Source organism: Nanorana parkeri, unplaced genomic scaffold (genome assembly GCF_000935625.1).
Source record: "Nanorana parkeri isolate BGI_ZX_2015 unplaced genomic scaffold, ASM93562v1 scaffold1000, whole genome shotgun sequence".
NCBI classification, from domain to species: domain Eukaryota; kingdom Metazoa; phylum Chordata; class Amphibia; order Anura; family Dicroglossidae; genus Nanorana; species Nanorana parkeri.
Window position 1 is genome coordinate 440,298 of NW_017307268.1, and position 25,154 is coordinate 465,451.

Genomic DNA, 25,154 nt, shown 5'->3' on the forward strand with positions numbered 1-25,154 from the left:
GGGGGGGGGGGGACACCAAAATGACTGTGAGTCATTTTGGTGTCACCCCCCTTGTGACGCCACTGCTTCCATCTGATGTCACTGAATCTGGAGAACTGGCACCCGGGGGCTCGTTCTTACAAGCGGCTCTGAACTTCAGATGTGTCCCCCATCCCAGCCCGGCTCCTGACACATCGTAGCCCCCTGCTCTTTTGGGAGTGTCTAATTAATATCTGTGCTGGCCCAGCTCTCCCAGCCCCGCCTCTTGCCTCCCTACATAACCTTTTATGTAGCTGCCGGGGGAGGAGTGAAAAGCAATACTATAAAGTGCCAGTTGAGTGAACACTCTGAGGCTACTGACATCACATCCAAGATGGCGGCACCCAGCGTCCCGAGGCTGATGTGTCACCACGTGCGTGCACCATAACATAATTGCGCATACGCGGCCATCCAATTGACGCCTGCCGGCGGCCATCTTGGTGGTGGACGCCGTCAGAGAGAGGAGGGGACAGTCACCCGGGCGGGATGAGGTATGCCGCCGGGTCCGCTCCTCTCTCCTGACACTGTCTGGCTCTCGGTCCGTGACCAAGTGCCCGACTTTTTAGAAGTGGTGACACCCAAATGACTGTCAGTCATTTGGGTGTCACCCCTCCAATGGTGTCACCCGGGTGCGGGCCGAACCCCCCTTGTGACGCCACTGGCACCCAGTAGCAGTGTTTTTTGCATGTCTACACAAGGGAGAATGTTACAATACATGCCAACAACATGCTACATGCAACATATATTCGTATGGGAGGATTTGTGCGGAAATGCATTGTCTGGTGACAGGGTCTCTTTAGTAAAGGAGACAGTCGCAGTGTAGAGCGTCATTGGTAGCAATGGGCCAATCAGTTAGGGAATGAGGTGAAGACGCCGATTTTGTGACCCCGACCTGAGAAGTGACACGATCCCGCTTTGGTGGATTCATAAATACTTTGTTCTGAGTGATTGAGATGATTCTCACGGTTGGCTCGCGTTCAGTGCAGACCTGAATCAGCTCAGATCTCCACGGAGGGAGTGTGGGGACTATGACCTGCTCTGCATGCTGTGACGTATTTAAAGAGACCCTGCCTTCAGGTATTCTTGGTCATGTGACGTGCAGAGTCCTCTCCTCTTCTTGTCCAGTGACGGGGAGAGCGCAGCCCTGGCCTAGTGACGTCAGGGGAAATCTTGGCAGCGTTGTGCTGTGAGTGCCGGGTGGTATGATGACACTAGGGCTGCCACATGTCTGGGATTTGAGTCCTGTATGTGCTGTGTCCGGGTTTCAGGTGGGCAGGGGCAATCATGGGGTCCTGGTGTTCTAACCTGAGTGCATGGAGGCGGCACGAGACATGGCATGGAGGGACACTGGAGCTCTGGGAGCAAGGAGGTGTCTGAAACACAGGGGGGCAGATAAGTCCTGAAGGGCACAGGGGTTCTGCTTCAGGCAGATGTGTTGCTCACTATCTTTCCTCTCTCTCCCCTGGCTGTCTCTCCTAGCTCTCTCTCCTGGCTGTCTCTCCTCTCTCTCTCCTGGCTGTCTCTCCTAGCTCTCTCTCCTGTCTGTCTCTCCTCTCTCTCTCCTGGCTGTCTCTTCTCTCTCTCTCCTGGCTGTCTCTGCTGGCTGTCTCTCCTCTCTCTCTCCTGGCTGTCTCTCCTCTCTCTCTCTTGGCTGTCTCTCCTAGCTGCCTCTCGTCTCTCTCACCTTGCTCTCTCCCTGGCTGTCTCTCCCCAAAACATTGTGACGTAGCACAGGAGTGTTCCGGTTTCACTTGAAGAAAAGGTGGCTACCCTAGATGACAAATCCCCAGGGGGGCGGGTCCATGACACCCTGGGCTCACCGGAAGTGGGTTGAATGGCACTCAATCACATTGAGTCTGTGGGTTAGACATTGGATGGCACTCTCATTCCATTGGCTGATCCAAGAAGAACATCACTGGCAGGAGACAATGAACGGCGTTCTATCAGCGGGGCGGCTGCGGGCGGTAACTGAAATCTGGAACAATACATTCAGTGTGCCGACTCTCCGAAGATCTCGTCCTTATTGAATTATTTCTTCGTTTCTCTCAAGACACAAAAGCACGTTGTTGTGGGTCCGGGCTCAGAGGAGTCACAACATGTTCTGGAGACACAAAAGGAAGAACTAGGAATAGCATGGAGGAGCTTTTCCCGCACGGTTTAACCCTTCCCGGCACAGCTCGTGGTTCCTATTATCTTCAGAATCCGGGGACATGACATCATAGAGGAGGGCGGGGGACACAGGGGAACAGAAATCAGGATTACTATGACGTTACGGGGGCCTCCCTTGTAAAGATGAAGGTGAAATCTCGTGTTCATGGAACCCTTCTTTCAGGGCAGATTACGGGGGCCCCATAGCACAAATGTGATGGGGGCGGGGCCCCCTGATGACCTCCCTCTGAGCTGTGAGTAACGATCCCAAAATCCCCCAAAGACTTTTCTTGTTCATCTGAAGTCATCTCCACACTGTAGACTTTGCCGGGGACTAGAGTTGTCCTCAACTGCAACCACTCCACCCTTTCATGATGCATTATCTTCACATGTTCTTGTTGCCCTTAACAACTTAATGGGGCCCCCTTCCACCGCCCGGACCCCATAGTAGACGCCTGGGCTGCTATGGCTGCAATCACCGTATAACAATGCCTGCTTTGTATAGAAGCTCTGGTCTGGTGGCCGAGCATGACCGGTCCACGTCTGAGGTGGGGGAACTTCTCACGTGTCCTTCATCGGGATTTAGTTGAACTCCAACCTGCTTGTCCTCAACAACATATAATGACAGAGGTCTCGGGGGTCTAATCTGCAGCCTCTAATCCCAGTGATAGGTGTAAATCTCCGGCCTCTAATCTTCTCAGAGCGACATGTCCATTTGACTCTTTACAAACTACCAGAAACAACCGATTACCATGAAACAAAATACTTCCGTTCCTCGTGATTGGTATGGAAAGGTGTGAAGTGAATCCTACAATTCAGGACTCCGAGGGAACGTGTCGGCTTCATGACTCCCCAAAGAAGATTTTAGAGTAAACCCAGAAGAACGGGCCGTGTTCTGCCACGTGGTACCAACCGCACCGTGAGCCTGTCCAGGAACATCACAGCTGTGAGCCCCGGGGACAGAGATGACATAGCGTGCACAAGGTAAGTATAGCATCGTGTGGCTCCTTTGTGGTGAAGCTTTGATTCATAGTAAGGCCCGGCTTTCGCCCCGTACACGCCACTGAAACCCCCCTCCTAAAACTCACTCACTCCAAATCCTGACGCCTTCACCTTCCTAACATCTCCAAAATACGCCCCTTCCTCGCCAATGACACCGCAAAACTACTCATCCACTCCCTTGTTATCTCTCGTCTTGACTATTGCAACTCCATCCTCATTGGCCGACCTCTACACAGGCTCCTCCCCCCTTCAGTCTTTCATGGATGCAGCTGCCAGACTCATCCACCTGACCAACCGTTCAGTGTCTGCAACCTCCCTCTGCCAATCCCAACAGCGCTGCGCACACTGTTGGCGCTCTATAAATACCGTATAATAATAGTAACAGTAGGACTTCTTCCCACAAGAGCCAATAGAAGTCCCCGGACCCGATCAGCAACAATCGGCAATAATCTCTCCTGCGTGTGATTTCAGTCACCTGACCGGTTGCTGTACGTTTGTATGGGACTTCGCACTTCAGCCCGTCGTACTCCTGCTCTGCGTTGCCTCCATGGACCGCTCTGAGCTCAAACCATCCCGGGGGGCTCAGCGGAGCTTCATAAAGCCGCGGCCTGTTATCGAATCCTGAAGCATCCTCGCTCGGTGCCAAGTATGAGCCGAGGTATTTACTAAGAGCTGACCGAGAGATTCGTTTGACAGACTTAAATCTAGACAAACCCCACAATGTAGTGAAAAATGCCCCAAAACACAATAAAACACCAATTTATTAAATAAAATATCAAAGACGAGGGTACAACGAGTAAATAGATACCCGACATGCCCGGGTTAAAAACTGCGTGCGTCCGCGAAACGGCGAAAAAAAGTTTTCCCCCAAAAAAGTCATTAGACGACGCTTTAAAAGCCCCCCACAGGTCACCAGTTTCGAGATATGCATTAATATTGGCTTTAGAATGATTGCGCTCACTCCGGCATGCGCGGCGATACCCAACATGTGTAGCACGTTCGTTGTTTTCAAATGTAGGTGCACCCGACGCGCTTTAAAGTGAAAACGCGCGTGCTCACTGGGGCGGGAGACTTTAACATTTTTTTTTATTATTATTATATATTTAATTATTTTTACATTTGTTTAATTTAATATTCATTTTAAAAACTGTTTGTTTTTTTACTTTACTTTTAACTGCTATCACATAGGGTGGCTTACAAGCCCCCCCATGCGATAGCATATTGGCAGTGACAGGTCCTCTTTAAGGTGACACTGGGGGGTCCAAAAGACCCCCAGTGTCACCTTTCCATTTGAAATAAGCTATTGCAGTGCAGATCGCAGGCTCCAGGAGCCGAACACTGACAGCTATGGGACCGGAAGCGATGTAATCTGCAAAGTACGGGGAGGGGGGTCGGCAAACGGAGGTTCACCCATCTCCTCCCCGGCTTCCGACACCCGGCAAGCCCGGGGCCGTAGGAGGGGCAACGGAGCCCGGGAAACATGGCTGGGGTGTGCCGTTTACCGGCTTGGAGAAGCGATCGGGCGACGGCTGAGCCGCCTGATCGCTTCTATTGTACAGCCGACAGCCGGCTTTACAATTGTAAACAGAGTCCTTCGTCTTTAGCCGCCGGGAGTCTGTGTAAAGGGGCCCGGTGCCAGTGACGCGTGCTATGGACGTCACTGGTCACTAAGGGGTTAATAGGGATGAGGGGGGGGGGGTTTCTTGGATTGACTCTACCGGGGATCTGCAGAGCCTGAGCCGGCCACCTGATTCGGAGATCTGATGGATACGGGGATCGATGCCTTGCGGAGAACTCATCAAGAAGCCATTTGGGCGCTTGGGCCCTTGTCACACTAGAGATCCAGTTGATGGTGACAACCTGCCAGTGACGGGATCTCTATGGTAGACATGTGCCATTCGTTTCGCTACTAATCGAAATTCGTACGAATTTTCCTGAAATTCGTAACTCCGGAAGCATCCCGAAATCCGAATGGCAGTTTCAGAATTATATCCGAAATACGAAATTCCGTTAACGAATTTCGGATCCGAATTTCGTTGAAACGGGAACTAATATTACCCCTGTAATTGAGGTTGAGCAACATGACAAGATTTTTTTTTTTTATCCGAAATACGGATCCGCTGCTGCTGAGAGTCGCATTACAATACACAGGCAGGAAATACGAAATTCCGTTACGAACATTCCTTATGATGAAGTTAAAAAGCAAAAATACCTTTGTTAATATCGGAGTTGATAAGTTTGTTTGTTTTTTTAATACGAAATACGAAATTTGGATACGGAATCCGTTAACGGAATTCATATTTCGGATAAAAAAAAACAACTACCACATCGACTCCAATATATTAACAAAGGTATTTTTGCTTTTTAACTTCATCATAACGAATGTTCGTAAAGTTACGAAAATGCGCCGAAACTAACGAAAATCCGTATTTCGTACGAATCCGAATTGAGTTTCGGACGCGAATTACAAAATAATGGATATTCCGAAACGGAACGAATTTTCTGACGGCGCACAAGTCTACTCTATTGCACACCTACCAACATTAGGCCCCATTCACATGTAGCGACTTACCTTTGCAGCGGCCGGGATAGCGCGACTTTCGGGGCGACGTTCCAGCGACGGTAGCGCGACCTCCGTCGGGCTCCATAGAAAAAAGCAAAATCCGTCGAAAAAAGGGTCCTGTAGAAGCGACGCGCGACATGGAGCTAAGACAGCTCCATTGACTATCATTAGCCGGCGACTTCTCGCGATATCGCGGCGGAAATCGCGCGATAAGTCGCTACATGTGAATGGGCCCTTATGGTCCCAGCTCCCCGGGACACTGTTATCCCTGCCCATTGTCTATATTTTACCCTCCTACTACGAGCCCAAATCATGCCCACTGTATGGGTTGGTGGCAACCAGACCTCGCCTTTAAATATGCGAGGAACCGAACATCACATCTACTTTGCGGGTTGGTCCTGCTCAGACCCCACCACGGGGGACCATCCACTCATGGTCCTGATCCCTGCAATGAATACGTCTTTGAGTTTCTGTGCATGTGCAGGAACTCGGATAAGGTCCATGCTGTAATCCCAGAACACGGCCCGGGACACATTGGCAGGCAGAGGGCCAAGGTAAGGCACGGTCCCGGTAAGTCCACTTGGCATGTATGCTAGGGAGGATCACAAGGACCAGTTCACTGATAGGTAAGGTGACAGGGCCTCTTTAATTTTGCCCCGGGATTATGAACACTGGCGGCAACAGACAAGCCTCACAAATGAGGAAAGACAACGTGGCAATAAACCTGAAATCACCAGAACTATGGACCCGGTACCGTCCAGTAACTCCTCCTCTCCCTGGATGGTGGGGCTCCCGGTGAGACTTTCCCTCCTCCAATCATTTCTGGATTTTATTGCCGGAATTCTTCGTTCAGCTCTCCGCAGAGATTCATTTATTTGGACTTCTGATACAAACAAAGCATTACGATCATTGTCTGTGTTCTTAGATTCTGATCCGGTCTCCTCTCGGTGTGGGAATGCGAGGTCACTGGCACACGGAGAGGCGATACATGTATTTGTTTTATAGAAAACCGCGGAATGTTCTGCAATGATGAGATCTGCCGAGAGATTGTACTCGGGATCCCAGCAATGTGTTTCTGAATTGTTTCTGGGTGGCGGCTGAATGTCGTCATCTCCGGCGCTGGGGGGTAACGGTGGGCAGAATGCTGACCCAGAAAGTGTTCCTTCTATAAGGGGTAGGAGTCAGGAAGCAGCCAGTGATATACACATTCACCCGCGGGGTTCACTGCATCAAGATTCACGGGGCCAACATCTGGATTTCCCTTTCTTCACAGAGATGTTCAAGTCACAGTAATATTCCATCTATCAAAGTATCATGTGTCATGTATCAATGTATCAATGTGATAATGCATCAATGTGTCATGTGTCAATGTATCATGTGTCATGTGTCAATGTATCATGTGTCACGTGTCATGTGTCAATGTATCATGTGTCAATGTATCATGTGTCATGTGTCAATGTATCATGTGTCATGTATCAATGTGTCATGTATCAATGTGTCATGTGTCATGTATCAATGTGTCATGTATCAATGTGTCATGTGTCATGTATCAGTGATGAAGCCGACAAGTAGTAGTAATTAGGAGCATTCAACTGGACTTCTGTTTTGTGAGGTTGATTCTCCAATCCACTTCTTCAGTTCCATTGAATACCAGGAACATACCCCAATATTTATACCCCCACCATACCAGGATCATATCCCAATATTTATACCCCCACCATACCAGGATCATATCCCAATATTTATACCCCCACCATACCAGGATCATATCCCAATATTTATACCCCCACCATACCAGGATCATATCCCAATATTTATACCCCCACCATACCAGGATCATATCCCAATATTTATACCCCCACCATACCAGGATCATATCCCAATATTTATACCCCCACCATACCAGGATCATATCCCAATATTTATACCCCCACCATACCAGGATCATATCCCAATATTTATACCCCCACCATACCAGGATCATATCCCAATATTTATACCCCCACCATACCAGGATCATATCCCAATATTTATACCCCCACCATACCAGGATCATATCCCAATATTTATACCCCCACCATACCAGGATCATATCCCAATATTTATACCCCCACCATACCAGGATCATATCCCAATATTTATACCCCCACCATACCAGGATCATATCCCAATATTTATACCCCCACCATACCAGGATCATATCCCAATATTTATACCCCCACCATACCAGGATCATATCCCAATATTTATACCCCCACCATACCAGGATCATATCCCAATATTTATACCCCCACCATACCAGGATCATATCCCAATATTTATACCCCCACCATACCAGGATCATATCCCAATATTTATACCCCCACCATACCAGGATCATATCCCAATATTTATACCCCCACCATACCAGGATCATATCCCAATATTTATACCCCCACCATACCAGGATCATATCCCAATATTTATACCCCCACCATACCAGGATCATATCCCAATATTTATACCCCCACCATACCAGGAACATACCCCAGTATATATACCCCCACCATACCAGGAACATACCCCAGGGTTTATACCCCACCTTACCAGGAACATACCCCAGTACCAGCACATGAGATCTCTCACACACCTCAGAGTATTATGTTAATTAAAGTTCCAGATTTAAAAATACTACAAATGACTTTCCTCTCAGATGTGAAAGCTTCTATGGAATGTTAGCGATTCGGTTTACATATTGTGACAGTCCTGGGCCTGGTTACGGTACAATAAGGGCTAAAGGGCACCCAGGGTTCTCACCCATACAAGTTGAGAGGCTCCAGGAGTTTTCTCCAGCATTGATAAAACCTGGTCAAGGTCCTGGAACTCGAAGGCTTTGGAGAGACTTGAGTGGGATGAATCCTCCAACCCTGGGTCCGTGTTTTAGTAGTGACCAGCACCCAGCATTGATAAAACCTGGTCAGGGTCTTGGAACTCGAAGGCTTTGTAGAGACTTGGGTGGGATGAATCCTCCAACCCTAGGTCCATGTTTTAGTAGTGACCAGCACCCAGCATTGATAAAACCTGGTCAGGGTCTTGGAACTCGAAGGCTTTGTAGAGACTTGGGTGGGATGAATCCTCCAACCCTAGGTCCATGTTTTAGTAGTGACCAGCACCCAGCATTGATAAAACCTGGTCAGGGTCATTGGAATTCGGTGTCTTTGGAGAGCCTCCAACCCTGGGTCCATGTTTTAGTAGTGACCAGCACCCAGTGATTGCACATAAAGTAAGGGTGCTGGCGAGTGTTCAGGGCTCCACCAGGGAGACAGAGAAGGTCCCCGGACCTGTAGTCAGGAGGACTCCACCCAGGAATCAGAGTGGAGGCCAGTGCTGCAGGGACCTGCGGGTTGTGAACCAAGTGTGCAGGCTAGCATGGCCAAATCTATTCTAAAGTCAAATAAAATAGATACAAAAAGACAGAACAGGAAGTGATGTCATGTTTCACTGCATTCCACTTATTTGAAGGATGCAGAATTTAAATGTCCTCCAGCCATTGGTAGATGTTGTATGCTATCATGTTGATCTGGTTGATCCTTATGAATCTGAAGCAATGAGGTGTATACAGTAGAGGTGACTTGTCTTGACGAGTCCGTGTTCTCATCGTTCCTCATGTCAACTCACTGGAAATCATTTTCTTTGCATCCCCAGGCCAGCCAGTTAACATTTTAGAAGCTCTGGAACTCAGCGAATCCATTGAAGGAGTCACGTTAGCAGCTGGACTATGTACGCACCGGCAAGGAATTGAAGAGACGGATATTGCCTTCCGTTTGGAGAACAGGACTCATTTTAGTGCCCCAACCAAGCAGTTATTTCCAGGTGGGTTTATCAATGTTATCATCATGCCAAGTGCACAGTATGAGGGCCAGCAGGAGCGCTTCCTTCGGGTTCCTGAAGAATGTACGGAGAAAAGAAAACACTCCAACTGAACTGTTGTCAATAAGTTAGAGAGAACCAGTCATTTTTGGCCTCCAGAAAGAAGATGAACATCATACATGTCTGACATGTGCAGTCTACCCATGGAATATTGATATTGTATCTGTCAGTGGAGTGAAGCTGGCCTTCAAGCATAGTTTTTGCTCATTCACCCCTTGGGCTAAGCAAGAGGAAACTGCTCAATTCCCCCATCCATGCCTGCCAGCCAACGCCTGCAGCTCTCATATCCCCAAATGGTGTTTGCAGCTAATTGGGTGCGCAGCTCTTCTTTTATCTACTTTATGCCGTTCCTCATCGTATACCCTCCATCTTTACAACAAAAGAGCTCACAGCAGGGTACAATACTACTTTAGAGTTCCATGATCTCTCTGGAAGTTGGTAAATGTCAGGAGGGTGCCTGCCACAGAGCAATATACCCCCCCCCCCTCCAGTCTGTAGAAGATGCAAAGTATATAAACAATGGACCAGAGGTGTCCTCATATGTGAGCTCCATCTGGTCTTCATCAGGTAGTCTATGGTCCAGAGATGTCCTCAAATGTGAGCTTCATCTGGTCTTCTTCCGGTAGCCTATGGTCCAGAGGTGTCCTCATATGTGAGCAACTCTGATGTTACCTAGTTCTCAATCCTACACTCTGTAAATTATATTTTCCTGACACCTGTAATTTAACATTACACACTTCTGAGCTCTGCACTCTGTACATTACACACTTCTGACCCCTGCACTCTGTACATTAGTGCTCCATCTGGTCTTCTTCAGGTAGTCTACATTATGAGCTCCATCTGGTCTTCTTCAGGTAGTCTATGGTCCAGAGATGTCCTCATATGTGAGCTCCATCTGGTCTTCTTCAGGTAGTCTATGGTCCAGAGATGTCCTCATATGTGAGCTTCATCTGGTCTTCTTCCGGTAGACTATGTTCCAGAGATCTCCTCATATGTGAGCTCCATCTGGTCTCCTTCAGGTGGTTTATGGTCCAGAGGTGTCTCATATGTGAGCTCCATCTGGTCTTCTTCAGGTGGACTGTAGTCCAGAGGTGTCTCATATGTGAGCACCATCTGGTCTTCTTCAGGTGAACTATGGTCCAGAGGTGTCTCATATGTGAGCACCATCTGGTCTTCTTCAGGTGAACTATGGTCCAGAGGTGTCTCATATGTGAGCACCATCTGGTCTTCTTCAGGTGAACTATGGTCCAGAGGTGTCTCATACGTGAGCACCATCTGGTCTTCTTCAGGTGGACTGTGGTCCAGGGGTGTCCTCATATGTGAGCACCATCTGGTCTTCTTCAGGTGAACTGTGGTCCAGAGGTGTCCACATTTGTGACCTCCATCTGGTCTTCTTCAGGTTCTGAACCCTCCCACAGTGAAGACATATTTTGCTGGTGGTCCACATCCTAAACTTTAAGAAACAAAGAAGACTCTAAATACACATTAATACAGATCCATAGTTATTGGTGTCAGTAGCCAGGCCCCATAGATATGTCTGATATTAGGCAAGTCTGTAATTTTAACCTCTTGCTGCCCATCTACAGATGACACGTTCCCGGAGGACTTCTCCATCCTCATCACTCTGAAAGTCAGGAAGGGAGCGCAGTTCTTCCTCTTATCCATTTACAATGAAAAGGGTGTGCAGCAGCTGGGTGTGGAGATTGGCCGATCCCCAGTCTTTGTGTACGAAGATCAATATGGAAACCCAACACCGGAGAACTACCCCTTCTTCAAGAAGATCAACTTGGCCGATGGCAAGTGAGTAGTTATGGAGAAAAGGTGAAATATGAGCAGCTCCAGTATTTAGGGTTCGGAGTCACCACAATGCAGTGAATTGCGCAATCAGAGGGTGGATGGCGGGTGGATGACGTGTGATTACAATGTATACAAACCATGTTCCGTGTCTCTGCTGATCTCTGGCAGGTGGCACCGCATCGCGCTGAGCGTGGAAGGAAAAAACGTGACCATGTACGTGGACTGTGAGAAGAAGCAGACCCACTTCCTGGACCGCGGGGACTACGCCGCCATCAGCACAGAAGGGGTCACCTTGTTTGGGACGAGACTCCTGGACGAGGAGGTCTTCGAGGTAAGACCAGAGAGACGCTCTGAGCTGACTACCGGGGATTATGGAGGAGGAGTCAGATGAGTGGGGGAGGGGTTTTTACTGCTATGTAAACTATAGATGAGAGAAATTCCTCCTCACTTCCTGTCATGGTGACAACGGGTGATCTGGACATTAGGCTGATATAGAGTCTCTTCCTCCCGGGAAGGTCAATGGTCAGGTTGGGTTGTGATCAGTCCAGAACTGAAGTGCCGCAATCTAATATTCCAGATAAAACTTTATTCCAAAGATACAAATGTAACAAAATCCGAGACATTGATTACTAATAACGTTCCATCGTCACCGCTGATAATGTCTGTAATATAATTCCCCCGATGAGTAAAATCTCCACCAGTCCATGGCCGTCCCCGATCTATAATTCCCTTCCTGCTTTATGATCCGGTATAATTATCATTATTATAATTGTATCTGCTATCTAACGTTCCAGCCCTGATGAAGGGGGAGGGGCTTAGCCCCCAAAACGAGTCGGCTTCTGATAAATATCTGTGTTTGGGGAAATGTTTTGGCTGATTATAAATGTAAAATGGAGGAAAGACGATGATTTACTTTTCTGGGTTTCGGATGAATGTCCTGAGCTCCGGGGGCAGTCTGGTTGTGTGACGGGTAAAGCGTCTTTCCCTTTGGCCAGTTCAGTTCTCACTCTCATGTCACTCTGATGTCACTCTGACGTCACTCTGATGTCACTCTCATGTCACTCTGATGTCACTCTCATGTCACTCTGATGTCACTCTCATGTCACTCTCATGTCACTCTCATGTCACTCTCATGTTACTCTCATGTCATGAACTCAGCTTTCTCAGCATTTCATGGCTCAGTAGATTTGATACAGAAGAAGATTGCTCAGCTGTTATGATGGAATGTATTATATGAGCCGTGTGGGCGGCTGTCATTGTTATTACATGTATCCTTTATAAACCATCAGCATGTAACTAAATCTGTGTTTGGGAGGGCTAAAATACTCCTGACCCCTGCGCTCTGTACATTATATACTTCTGACCTCTGCACTCTGTACATTAGATACTTCTGACCCCTGCGCTCTGTACATTAGATACTTCTGACCTCTGCACTCTGTACATGATATACTTCTGACCCCTGCGCTCTGTACATGATATACTTCTGACCCCTGCACTCTGTACATGATATACTTCTGACCCCCTCCGCTCTGTACATGATATACTTCTGACCCCCTGCACTCTATACATGATATACTTCTGACCCCTGCGCTCTGTACATGATATACTTCTGACCCCCGCACTCTGTACATGATATACTTCTGACCCCCTGCACTCTATACATGATATACTTCTGACCCCTGCACTCTGTACATTATATACTTCTGACCCCCTGCGCTCTGTACATTACATACTTCTGACCCCTGCACTCTGTACATTACACACTTCTGACCCCTGCACTCTGTACATTATATACTTCTGACCCCTGCAGTTTGCATATTACATACACCTGACCCCTGCACTCTGTACATTATATACTTCTGACCCCCTGCGCTCTGTACATTACATACTTCTGACCCCTGCACTCTGTACACTATATACTCCTGACCCCTGCACTTTGTACATTAGATACTTCTGACACCTGATTTTATACATCACATATGTCCAACCCCTGCACTCTGTACATTACATATACCTGACCCCTGCACTCTGTACGTTACACACTTCTGACCCCTGCACTCTTTAAATTACATACAACTGACCCCTGCACTCTGTACATTACATATGACTGAACTCTGATGTTACCTACTTCTCAATCCTACACTCTGTAAATTATATTTTCCTGACCCCCGCACTCTGTACATGATATACTTCTGACCCCCTGCACTCTATACATGATATACTTCTGACCCCTGCGCTCTGTACATGATATACTTCTGACCCCCTGCGCTCTGTACATTACATACTTCTGACCCCTGCACTCTGTACATTACACACTTCTGACCCCTGCACTCTGTACATTATATACTTCTGACCCCTGCAGTTTGCATATTACATACACCTGACCCCTGCACTCTGTACATTACACACTTCTGACCCCCGCACTTTGCATATTACATACACCTGACCCCCTGCACTCTGTACATTATAGACTTCTGACCCCTGCGCTCTGTTTTCCTCATGTGTTCAGCCCCTCCCCACTGTTAGCATGCTTTGCTTTGTTCTTCTCCTCTGGCTGTACGGGGCCCCTATGATGTTTAATGTCAGCCCCGGCCTCAGGGGAACAGTGGGGGTAGGGTTGTCACTTATGTCCCCATAAGGATCCTGTGGCCCCATTGGGGAGATTTGTCCACACTTCCGGTCCCTCTGATGCCCCTACTAGAAATAGGAGGTGCAGATAGTACTGGGAGGCGGCAATATTAGGTCAGAAATTCGAAGTTTTCTCCAATTTGAACACTAAAATAGTGTTTTGCTTTTTCTGTGTACCCATTGAAATTTCCCCTCACTTCCTGTTAGGACAGGAAGTGAGCGTAAATCTCCCCAACAGGGATGAAGATGTCAACAGTTTTTGTTGACATATTTTGTTTTTTTCGGGGGGCGGGGGGGAAATGTTCTTCAGCGCCGAGCCTGGCGGAGTCCCCAGTGAGATGAAGCAATGCTGAGCGCTCTTCCTAAAGGAGGTGAGGAACGGAAAAAAATGAGGAGTGGGATGGAGGACACGGGAAGGCGCACGCAGAGGTCAGGTAGCATAGCAGAACCTCATTAGCGAACACCAGCGGTTAACCCTTCCACCGCTGGAGAGGACCTCTGGGGGTTTTTTTTTTGCACCTTCTCCTTCATTTATGTCTTTATGTGGCACCAACATGTTCAGGATCGCCTACAGAGGACCCAACAATCCATGTCAAGAGCTTCCCTTAAATGGGCGCACTCTGTAGAGCAGCCTTCTCCATCCAAGGTGCCTTCTGGTTTCCTCTGGGGGTGCCATCAACATTTTCACACGGCGCCTTGTCTTTTCATGGTGCAGGTGGGCCGGCCGCCATCACCATGGAATCCAAGAAGGGTGGGATCCATTCAGAAGAGGACCAAGTTCACCTCCATCCAGGCCTGCTCTGCATCCCACCCTCTGCCATGCTGCCGCAGGGGAAGGGATGTGATGGTAGGACTCTGAATTGGGGACTGAGGACTCGGATGTGATGGTAGGACTCTGAATTGGGGACTGAGGACTCGGATGTGATGGTAGGACTCTGAATTGGGGACTGAGGACCCGGATGTGAAGAGGGGCTTCTGTCATAAAGGGGGGTTCCTTATGAAAAGGGGGATTCTAATGGAAAAGGGGAGGTTGTGATGTGAAGGAGGGCTGCAGCGGTGTCCTGAGGTCGGGTGTCACACAGTCTCTAGACCGCCGTGTCATTACGCATGCGTGACCATCTGATTGATGCCTGCCACCGGCCATCTTGGTGATGGACGCCGGCAGAGAGAGGAGGGGACGTTCACCTGGCGGGATGAGGTATGCCGCCGGGTCCCCTCCTTTCTTCTGACACTGTCGGGCTCTCGGTCCAGCGCTGAGCCAGCCGTGATGTCATCAGCTGTCATTTGTGAGGTGTACGGTCGGCCGTTTGCCCTGCTTCGGCTGTCACTTCGGCTCAGTCCAGCTGAAGCATATGCCTTCTGCTCAGCTGAGCCGCTCAGCGCCTTCGGGAGCTGCACGGGCTATAGTGAATATAGTGAATAGCCCGTACAGCAGCCCTTTGGTTCGACTGAACCAAAGGGCTCCCGCAACCGAAGCTAGCCGAAGGATCAGCTGATGCTACGTCTGGATCATTCTGCAGCTTTGTGAATAGACCCCATAGTTACATAGTTACATAGTTACATAGTTGTTGAGGTTGAATAAAGACACAAGTCCATCGAGTTGCACCCATGTGGTTGGTTGGTTGTGTGTTTGAGCAAGAAGTATTAGATCTCTGCGATGTTACTCGATCCGCTCAATTCATGAGGAACCACAAATCATTATGTCCATCTCTGATCAGCCATAGGAAACAATGTATATTAGCAGACTAGAAGATGTTACATTGGCACATATAGACATTCAGCTCCTGCTTTGCTCATATGATGTATATCTATTGATTGATTGATTGATTTCAAGGAGAACTATGGGGTTAAGGCTTTTCCTCATAGTTCTCCTTAGGGTAACGGGAGGACACAAACTAGCGTCCTCCCGTCACCCTAGGCTCAGTATATAGGGAGCTGCTGCTCGCGGTATACTGAGACGCCGCCGCTGAAGCGGCTCCCGACAATTATGACGGGATCCGCCCAGCTGCGTGACTGACAGCTGGCTCTGCCTATCTAGAGGCAGAGCCAGCTGTACCCGCCCCCTCCCCCGTCCGTTCCGCCAGTCAGCGCTGGCGGATCGGAGCGGGGAGGGGGGAATCCAGCCCCTCCCCCTGTCACGGATCCAGCCCCTCCCCCATACGGACACAGCAGTCAGACTCTCTTCTCCACCACATAGGTGATAACATGAGACAATAGTTGTTACTCCGCTGCACTAGCAAAGCAAATACCGCTGGAAACAGGCCAAGTTCATTACACATGAGTCATCTCTCCGACATGATATTTAATTGATGGAGTTCCCGCTTCAGGCTGCCGTTTTAATCAGCAGAAAACCCTCCACATGACATAATTGCAGATAACTCCCTTCATAGCGCCGCATTAGTCTGATTTATCGCCTCGTGACTATTCTCTTGTTGGTTTTTAGGAAACATATTTCTTTATCTGTTGGCTGATTTCTGAGCTTCTTCTTCTTCTTCTTCTTCTTCACGTTTTATCTAAGGGAAGGGGGATCGTTGCTATTTTTCTTCCACGGCGAGCAGGCCAAATACATGAAATTTGGCCGAGTCTGGGAGGGAGCTCGGAATGAACAGACGAATGACCAAGAAATGTGCAATAATAAGTGACACACAAACCTACTGTGCTGGAGAGCGTGATGTACAATGATATGAATGCAGTATTGCAACAATTCTTCTTTGTATCAAGTCCACAAAGTCATGAATGGCCCAAAGGTTCACTAAAGTGGACCCGCTGTGTGCCCATTGTGGGTAACTGGTTCAGTGCAGGGACGTGCGGTCAGGGGAGGGAGGCGGGGGCAGAGCCTTACCTAGTATTATGGAGGAAAAAGCTGTCAGCTTCAAGTCAGAAGCTGACAGCTTTGTCTCCATTCAGATCGGCTATTATCAGGTTAAATATCAAGGAAATTTAATTACAGGTGACGCTGGATCCGGCTTTTGACAGCTAGTTAGGTTGCACAGCAGCCGGCTTCCCCACTGCTTGTGTAACCTAACTCGGTGAGGCCAGAGCTGTCACAGCTTCTACTCTGTGTTAGAGGCGTGAGCTCTGTGGATGGTTTGGACCAATGGCAATGCACCGTTGGTCCAAGCTGTCCAATCAAAAAAAGAAAAAAAAACCCCAGTGAGGCCATCGATCTCGATGCCTCAGCAGTGCCCAGCAAGTGAGGGACAGGGACAATCTGCCGCTGACCCAACTGAGATTTGGGTGTAAGCCTTGTTGATCAAAGGTGAATGGTGCTCAGGGGTTTTGCACACTCTCCGCCCCCATATGGCAGGTTTGAGGCCTGGCGATTGGCTGCCCAGGTACCAAGTGTCTCTTTTTTTCGTGGGGCAGTGTCACATGTTTTCCCGTACCCAAAATCACTGATCATTTCCTCAGGGGGCCAATGGTGAACAGAGCAGCATGGAATGGAGGTGTGCAGAAAGAAAATATATGTATGTGTCATATAGAGTAGACTAAACCTGTTACTGTGTTCAGTATGGGCAGAGCACTGATTCGGTGTGAAGCATGCTAAAGCGATGGTTCAGTCGACATTATCATACATGTCATTTTTAGCATTCCATAAGTGCTATATAGCAGAGCAAACTGTATATCTCTGTGCACCTCAGAGGCTAATAGTACATGTGTACAGCCCCCATGACATCTTGTTCTACAGTCTTTCAGGGATGGCGCCAGTAGTGGTGGTGCCGCGCTGGCACCGATCAAGTATATATAGCAGGCAGACCCAACTCCTGGCCGGTGACATCTTGTTCTACAGTCTTTCAGGGATGGCGCCAGTAGTGGTGGTGCCGCGCTGGCACCGATCAAGTATATATAGCAGGCAGACCCAACTCCTAGACTTGTGCGCCGTCAAAAAATTTGTTCTGTTTCGTTTCGGAATATCCGTTATTTCGTATTTCGTAATTCGTAACTGAACTCAATTCGGATTCGGATTCGTACGAAATACGAATTTTCGTTAGTGGCGGTTATATTTTCGTAACTTTACGAACATTCGTTATGATGAAGTTAAAAAGCAAAATACCTTTGTTAATAATATATTGGAGTGGTAGTTGTTTTTTTTATCCGAAATACGAATTCCGTTAACGGATTCCGTATTCCGAATTCCGTATTTCGGACTTTAAAAAAAAAAACTACCATCAACTCCACTATAAATGTACTTTGCTTTTTAACTTTAATATAACGAATGTTCGTAACGCAACGAAAATACGTCAACGGAATTTCGTATTTCCTGCCTGTGTGTGTAACTGTGTATTGTAATGCATCAGCAGCAGCGGATCCGTATCTCGGATTAAAAAAAAATCTTGTCATGTTGTTCAACCTCATTTACAGGGGTAATATTAGTTCCCGTTAGGATCCGAAATTCGTTAACGGAATTTCGTATTTCGGATATAATTCGGAAACTCACATTCGGATTTCGGATGCTCAGAAATTTGGAATTTCAGGAAAATTCGTACGAATTTCGATTCGTAACAAAACGAATCGCACATGTCTACCAACTCCTGGCCGGTGACATCTTGTTCTGCAGTCTTTTAGGGATGGCGCCAGTAGTGGTGGTGCCGCGCTGGCACCGATCAAGTATATATAGCAGGCAGACCCAACTCCTGGCCGGTGACATCTTGTTCTGCAGTCTTTTAGGGATGGCGCCAGTAGTGGTGGTGCCGCGCTGGCACCGATCAAGTATATATAGCAGGCAGACCCAACTCCTGGCCGGTGACATCTTGTTCTGCAGTCTTTTAGGGATGGCGCCAGTAGTGGTGGTGCCGCGCTGGCACCGATCAAGTATATATAGCAGGCAGACCCAACTCCTGGCCGGTGACATCTTGTTCTGCAGTCTTTTAGGGATGGCGCCAGTAGTGGTGGTGCCGCGCTGGCACCGATCAAGTATATATAGCAGGCAGACCCAACTCCTGGCCGGTGACATCTTGTTCTGCAGTCTTTTAGGGATGGCGCCAGTAGTGGTGGTGCCGCGCTGGCACCGATCAAGTATATATAGCAGGCAGACCCAACTCCTGGCCGGTGACATCTTGTTCTGCAGTCTTTTAGGGATGGCGCCAGTAGTGGTGGTGCCGCGCTGGCACCGATCAAGTATATATAGCAGGCAGACCCAACTCCTGGCCGGTGACATCTTGTTCTGCAGTCTTTTAGGGATGGCGCCAGTAGTGGTGGTGCCGCGCTGGCACCGATCAAGTATATATAGCAGGCAGACCCAACTCCTGGCCGGTGACATCTTGTTCTGCAGTCTTTTAGGGATGGCGCCAGTAGTGGTGGTGCCGCGCTGGCACCGATCAAGTATATATAGCAGGCAGACCCAACTCCTGGCCGGTGACATCTTGTTCTGCAGTCTTTTAGGGATGGCGCCAGTAGTGGTGGTGCCGCGCTGGCACCGATCAAGTATATATAGCAGGCAGACCCAACTCCTGGCCGGTGACATCTTGTTCTGCAGTCTTTTAGGGATGGCGCCAGTAGTGGTGGTGCCGCGCTGGCACCGATCAAGTATATATAGCAGGCAGACCCAACTCCTGGCCGGTGACATCTTGTTCTGCAGTCTTTTAGGGATGGCGCCAGTAGTGGTGGTGCCGCGCTGGCACCGATCAAGTATATATAGCAGGCAGACCCAACTCCTGGCCGGTGACATCTTGTTCTGCAGTCTTTTAGGGATGGCGCCAGTAGTGGTGGTGCCGCGCTGGCACCGATCAAGTATATATAGCAGGCAGACCCAACTCCTGGCCGGTGACATCTTGTTCTGCAGTCTTTTAGGGATGGCGCCAGTAGTGGTGGTGCCGCGCTGGCACCGATCAAGTATATATAGCAGGCAGACCCAACTCCTGGCCGGTGACATCTTGTTCTGCAGTCTTTTAGGGATGGCGCCAGTAGTGGTGGTGCCGCGCTGGCACCGATCAAGTATATATAGCAGGCAGACCCAACTCCTGGCCGGTGACATCTTGTTCTGCAGTCTTTTAGGGATGGCGCCAGTAGTGGTGGTGCCGCGCTGGCACCGATCAAGTATATATAGCAGGCAGACCCAACTCCTGGCCGGTGACATCTTGTTCTGCAGTCTTTTAGGGATGGCGCCAGTAGTGGTGGTGCCGCGCTGGCACCGATCAAGTATATATAGCAGGCAGACCCAACTCCTGGCCGGTGACATCTTGTTCTGCAGTCTTTTAGGGATGGCGCCAGTAGTGGTGGTGCCGCGCTGGCACCGATCAAGTATATATAGCAGGCAGACCCAACTCCTGGCCGGTGACATCTTGTTCTACAGTCTTTCAGGGATGGCACCAGTAGTGGTCTCTATGTATATAGCAGACAGACCCAACTCCTTCTGCCATTTAACTGAATTTAGTGGAATGGCCGATATCCACAGAACGAGAGCAGGCGAGAGTCCACGATGAAGTATTTCAGAATCCTTACAATGTATAACGTTTTTTTTCTCCTCCACAACATTAAGGGTAATTATTTTCTTGCGCGGTGCCGGCGCCCGGCGGTTCTTTTCATGGAATGTATAAGCAATACTCCATGTATCTTATCTGACAATGATTCACTGGTTGCTCTATGTAATTCACTATAAAATTCAGATCTTCCTGTGTCTGATTCCTCTCAAGCTCTGTTGATGTTGGCAGGAACAACTTTCTGGCTGGGATCCTAAATCTCCCTTGTGGTCAGGGGTCAGAGCTCCAGCTGGCCACGGGGCTCCCCCTCCACACAATTCACTCTGCAAGCACAACAGGAATTTCTATTCAGTGGAGCTGCTCTCCAGCACTGCGGGCAAACAAGATGGAACCTTCCCCTTTGTTCCCCATCCGCTGACATTTAAATGGCTCAGTAAAGCCGACTGCATTGTGCTGTAGTGAGCTGCCAAATCCGCGCTCGCAGGACAGGTATTGTTCCTCCGCCACTTAACGGAAGGGACCATTAATTTCGGTTGGGGCCGAAATGACATCTGTAAACAGACCTCTGGCTTCGTGTTGCCGGGTGAGCCGTTCCAAGCTCAACAGTATGGAGGGCTGGCTTGGAAATGGCGACGTTTGTGGGGGAACTTTTGTATTTTTATCGAAAGGAATTGTATGTAGTATAAAAGTATTTATCTATTTATTTATTTATTAAGCTCGGGGCTAGAAATAAAACGTATTATAATTTTTTTATTGCAAATAAAGGTTTCATGTTTATGATTTACTACCATCAAGTGGAGCTGAAGGCCACTTTTGCATCTTACCCGTCCAACCTTAATGCCTAACTCTGGGCTGATATAGACACATGTTAAACTCTGTATTCATTAACTGTACATCAGAGCTCAGACTGGGTAAGGGAGAGACACCACAAGGAGCCAGGCAGTTGTGCTGCAGTGCAGGGAGCACGCTGGTAGTAGAGAGATGTAGAGCTCATCAGCCTGTTGTTTCTCATTTAAAGGAGAACTATGAGGGGGGTGCTTTTCACTCACCTCATAGTTCGAGCTGACCTGCGACAATGAGACTGTCACAGGTCGGGTCAGTAGATCGGGAAGTGAGCAAACACATACCGAAGGTAAAACACCTCATATATATATATATACATTGTCACAGGTAAAGCAATGTTTCAAGGCCACATAGGGTCCCCTTCATCATGCTTAGGTCCCCTTTCATCTTTGTATTTAGCTGCTAGGCTGAAGATCAGTTTTAACTGCTTTGCTGAAAAAGAGCTGATCTCAATAACTGATGTTCAGATTACACACACAGCTGAATGGGTCAGAGGAGTGACTCATCCCTACATCCTTACCTCCTGCCCTCTCTCTGCTCTGTACTAGACCATGCAGAGTTACAATTAGAGCGACGGACGGTAACAAAACAGCTCCTGTTGTGCCTTCTCTGTAGACACCTCACAATTCTCTGGGAACATTGTGTCATGGATGTCCCTGGTCCCTAAAAAAATATTTTATATTTACTCAATTAAAAAGAAATAAATACTTTTAAAGCCTTTCGGTTTTTTTTAGTCCTTACTCCTCCCCTTCAGAAGCTGGGAGCAAAGATAGAAAGGCCCCGTGTAAGCTCCAAGTCACGACGTGACTGAAGATGCTCTTCTAGTCGCCATGTGAGAGTTTTGGGGCAATCACCAAGCACGAGGGTGTCACGTGAGAGAAAGGGGAGTGGCCACAGAAAGGGGGTAACTTTAGCCTGAAGGAATATTCTAGTTAAAGGTTGAGCCTGGAGGGTTGAGTCAGCCCCTGGCACCTTGTCTTGGACCCTTCAACAGTAGGACCTTCTAACTCAGTGGTTCTCAACCTTTCTAGGGCCGGGACCCCTTGGTATCATTTGCCAAGTGGTGGTGATCCCCAACTGTAAAATTTAGTGATGCACCAATACTAGTATCTGTGTGGGCTCTCAGGAGGCTATGCGGGCTCTCAGGAGGCTATGCGGGCTCTCAGGTGGCTAGTGGGACTCTGGTGGCGTCCGGTGCGGGCTCTGTGGTGCCCAGTGTGGGCTCTGTGGTGATCAAGCACCCACCTCCCCTCACTCCTGCCTGCTCCCCTCTCTCTGATCCTCTCCGGTCGCTGCTGCTGGAGAACTAGGAGGACTGACACAGCCTCGATTGGAGGAGGCTGAGGAGCCTCTTACCTAGAGCAGCACAAGGCACGTGGGGACGCCCTCAACTGTGGGTCGCGACCCACTTTTGGGTCGCGACCCACAGGTTGAGAACCACTGAGTGGTTAGAGTGGTTCTTTCCTGCAGCTGCATACTGAGCTCTTTGGTAACCACTGAGAACCACTGTTTTAACTGTTCCTGTCCCCCTGGGAGGCATGAGTGTTCCCGCCCACCTTTCTATGACCCGCCTTTCTATGGCCCATCTCCTCCTGTTACATCGACCATAATAAAATATGAATGAAAAAGCTCACAAGGGTGAGTAGGACTTTCTCATAATAGGTGTGCAGAGCCAAGAACTCAAACACGGAGATCTCACCGGGGTCTTCAAGACTTAAAGTGACATGAAACCCTCAGATTTTTTAACATAAACCAATACTGTAATGTGCGCCTTACTGTAACCCATGGTTGTTTCCCTTCTCTTTGCTGCTCTTCCTTTTAAATCCGTATCTCTTCTCATGCTCTGCAGAACTTCTGCTTTGCAGCAGATTGCCTTGTCTCAGGAATGGATACACGGTGTCTGTGTATCCGTTTGTATGGGCTTGTAACCTGAGCCAGCACTACAGGAAGAGGCCCTGAGCTGAAAAGGGAAGTTCTCCCCCAGCATGAGAAGACATGAGGATTTAATAGGAAGAGCAGCAAAGAGAAGGGAAACAACCATGGATTACAGGAAGGCGCACATTACAGTATTGGTTTATGTTAAAAAATCTGAGGGTTTAATGTCACTTTAAGAAATTGTTTCCAACATCTTGCCAAAACTTTTAAAATTGGTATTAGATGGATTGATCCTTTAAAGCGCACCTTTACACTAAAAAATCAGATTCTATGTATGATGATTAATAATAACATAGACATGTCAGGTGACAGGGAAATACTGACACTTGCAGAGCGTTCACTTCCTGCTTTGAAAGGGCAAAATGACTTCAGTTTGGCAAAGCGATGCGTCCCGGGATTGCCTTGTCATGAGCAGAGCAATTGCTGGGAAATTCCATCGGTAATTTCATGGGATCAGTGGCGTAACAATCGCCATAGCGGCCCAGGCGGCCGCTATGGGGCCCGGGCATGGGGGGGGGGGCCCGGCCAGGGCCGCCTGGATCGCTATGGCATGTGGGATGGAATCTCAGGGAAAGGCATTTTCTTCCCCTGACATGTTGTGCATGGTCACGTGCCCTAGTCACATGTCTGGTCGCATGTGCCAGAAATCCAGGAAGTAATACGAGAGCTAGTAATCTGCCCTTAGTAAACATGGCCGCTGCCAGAAGACTGGGGAAGAAAAGAGAAACAAGGTATAAAAAGAATACAAAAGCCGGCAATTATCTAGAAGCGTCTGTGTTTGTAGATTGTCATTACTAAACATTTCTAAAAGGTGTGTTTGGTATTATTTTAACCACTTGAAGACCAGAGGGTTACACCCCCTTCCTGTCCTGGCCCGTTTTCAGTATTCAGTGCTGCGGTACTTTGACTGACATTTATTCCGTCATGCAGCGCTGTACTGACATGAATTTTATACCATTTTTTGGGGACAGATAGAATTTTATTTTGGGGGTATTTAATCACCACTCGGGAGGGGGGGCGAGGTTACTTTTTACTATATAACAAAAAAGTACCCTACATTTTGAAAAAGAAAACTGTTTTCCCCATGAAATGTTCTGAAACATTTATTATCACCCCAATTTTTTGGTAAAATATAAAAGTCGGGGTCACATCGGGTAAATAGGCACCAAACATGTCAAGCCGTAAAATTGCGCACGCCCGCGAAGTTGCAGAAAGCTACCATACCCAAAATTGGCCATAGGCGACGCTTTAAAAGTATTTACCGCTCATCAGTTTAGTGTTATCGGTGATTGATGGCCCTAAAATTATTGCTCTCACTCCGACCTAGGGGTCACCTAGGGACCCCCAGAGAAGCTGATGAAGCAGAATACTGCTGCACCAGCTTCTCACTGGTATTCTGTACCGCAGAGTGACACTAAATGCAGGAAGTGATGTAATATACATCACTTCCTGCATTCAGGGACAGGAGAAGAGATCAAAGGGAGATCGTCTACTGAGCTCCCTTTGATCCCCGCTGAGAGCGTCGCCGTGCCGGTCCCAGCCGCACCCGGGCACAGCGCATCTCAGGGGACGGAGACTACGGGGCGGGCCGCAGCTCCTCCCCCCCAGCTGTCAGATATAGGGCGCGAGGTATGAATCCACCGGCGTCCTGTTAATGTGGATTGACGCCGGAGGAAGTAGCCGTCTACCTTGCTATCACACAGGGGGCTTGTTATCTCCTGTGTGATAGCAATAAAGTTAGGTGGGGAAAAAAAAACACATTGATTTAAAAAAAATTTTTTATAAAAATGTAAAAAAAATATTAAATAAAGAAATAAAAAGGTGATTAAAAAGTAAAAAATAAGAAAATAATTATAAAAAATAAACAATAAGATAAAAACTATAAGAAAAAG

At 48.3% G+C, this 25,154-nt stretch overlaps 1 protein-coding gene across 1 annotated transcript in view; it reads left to right on the forward strand.

The window, feature by feature from the left end:
• LOC108795735 (collagen alpha-1(XI) chain-like) overlaps positions 1-25,154 on the forward strand; it is a 71,917-nt gene that overhangs the window by 45,833 nt on the left and 930 nt on the right. Inside the window, exons 2-4 of the mRNA XM_018567022.1 lie at positions 9,416-9,583; positions 11,227-11,440; positions 11,606-11,768. Coding sequence (XP_018422524.1) covers positions 9,416-9,583; positions 11,227-11,440; positions 11,606-11,768 — 545 coding nt within the window. The remainder of the gene's footprint in view (positions 1-9,415; positions 9,584-11,226; positions 11,441-11,605; positions 11,769-25,154) is intronic.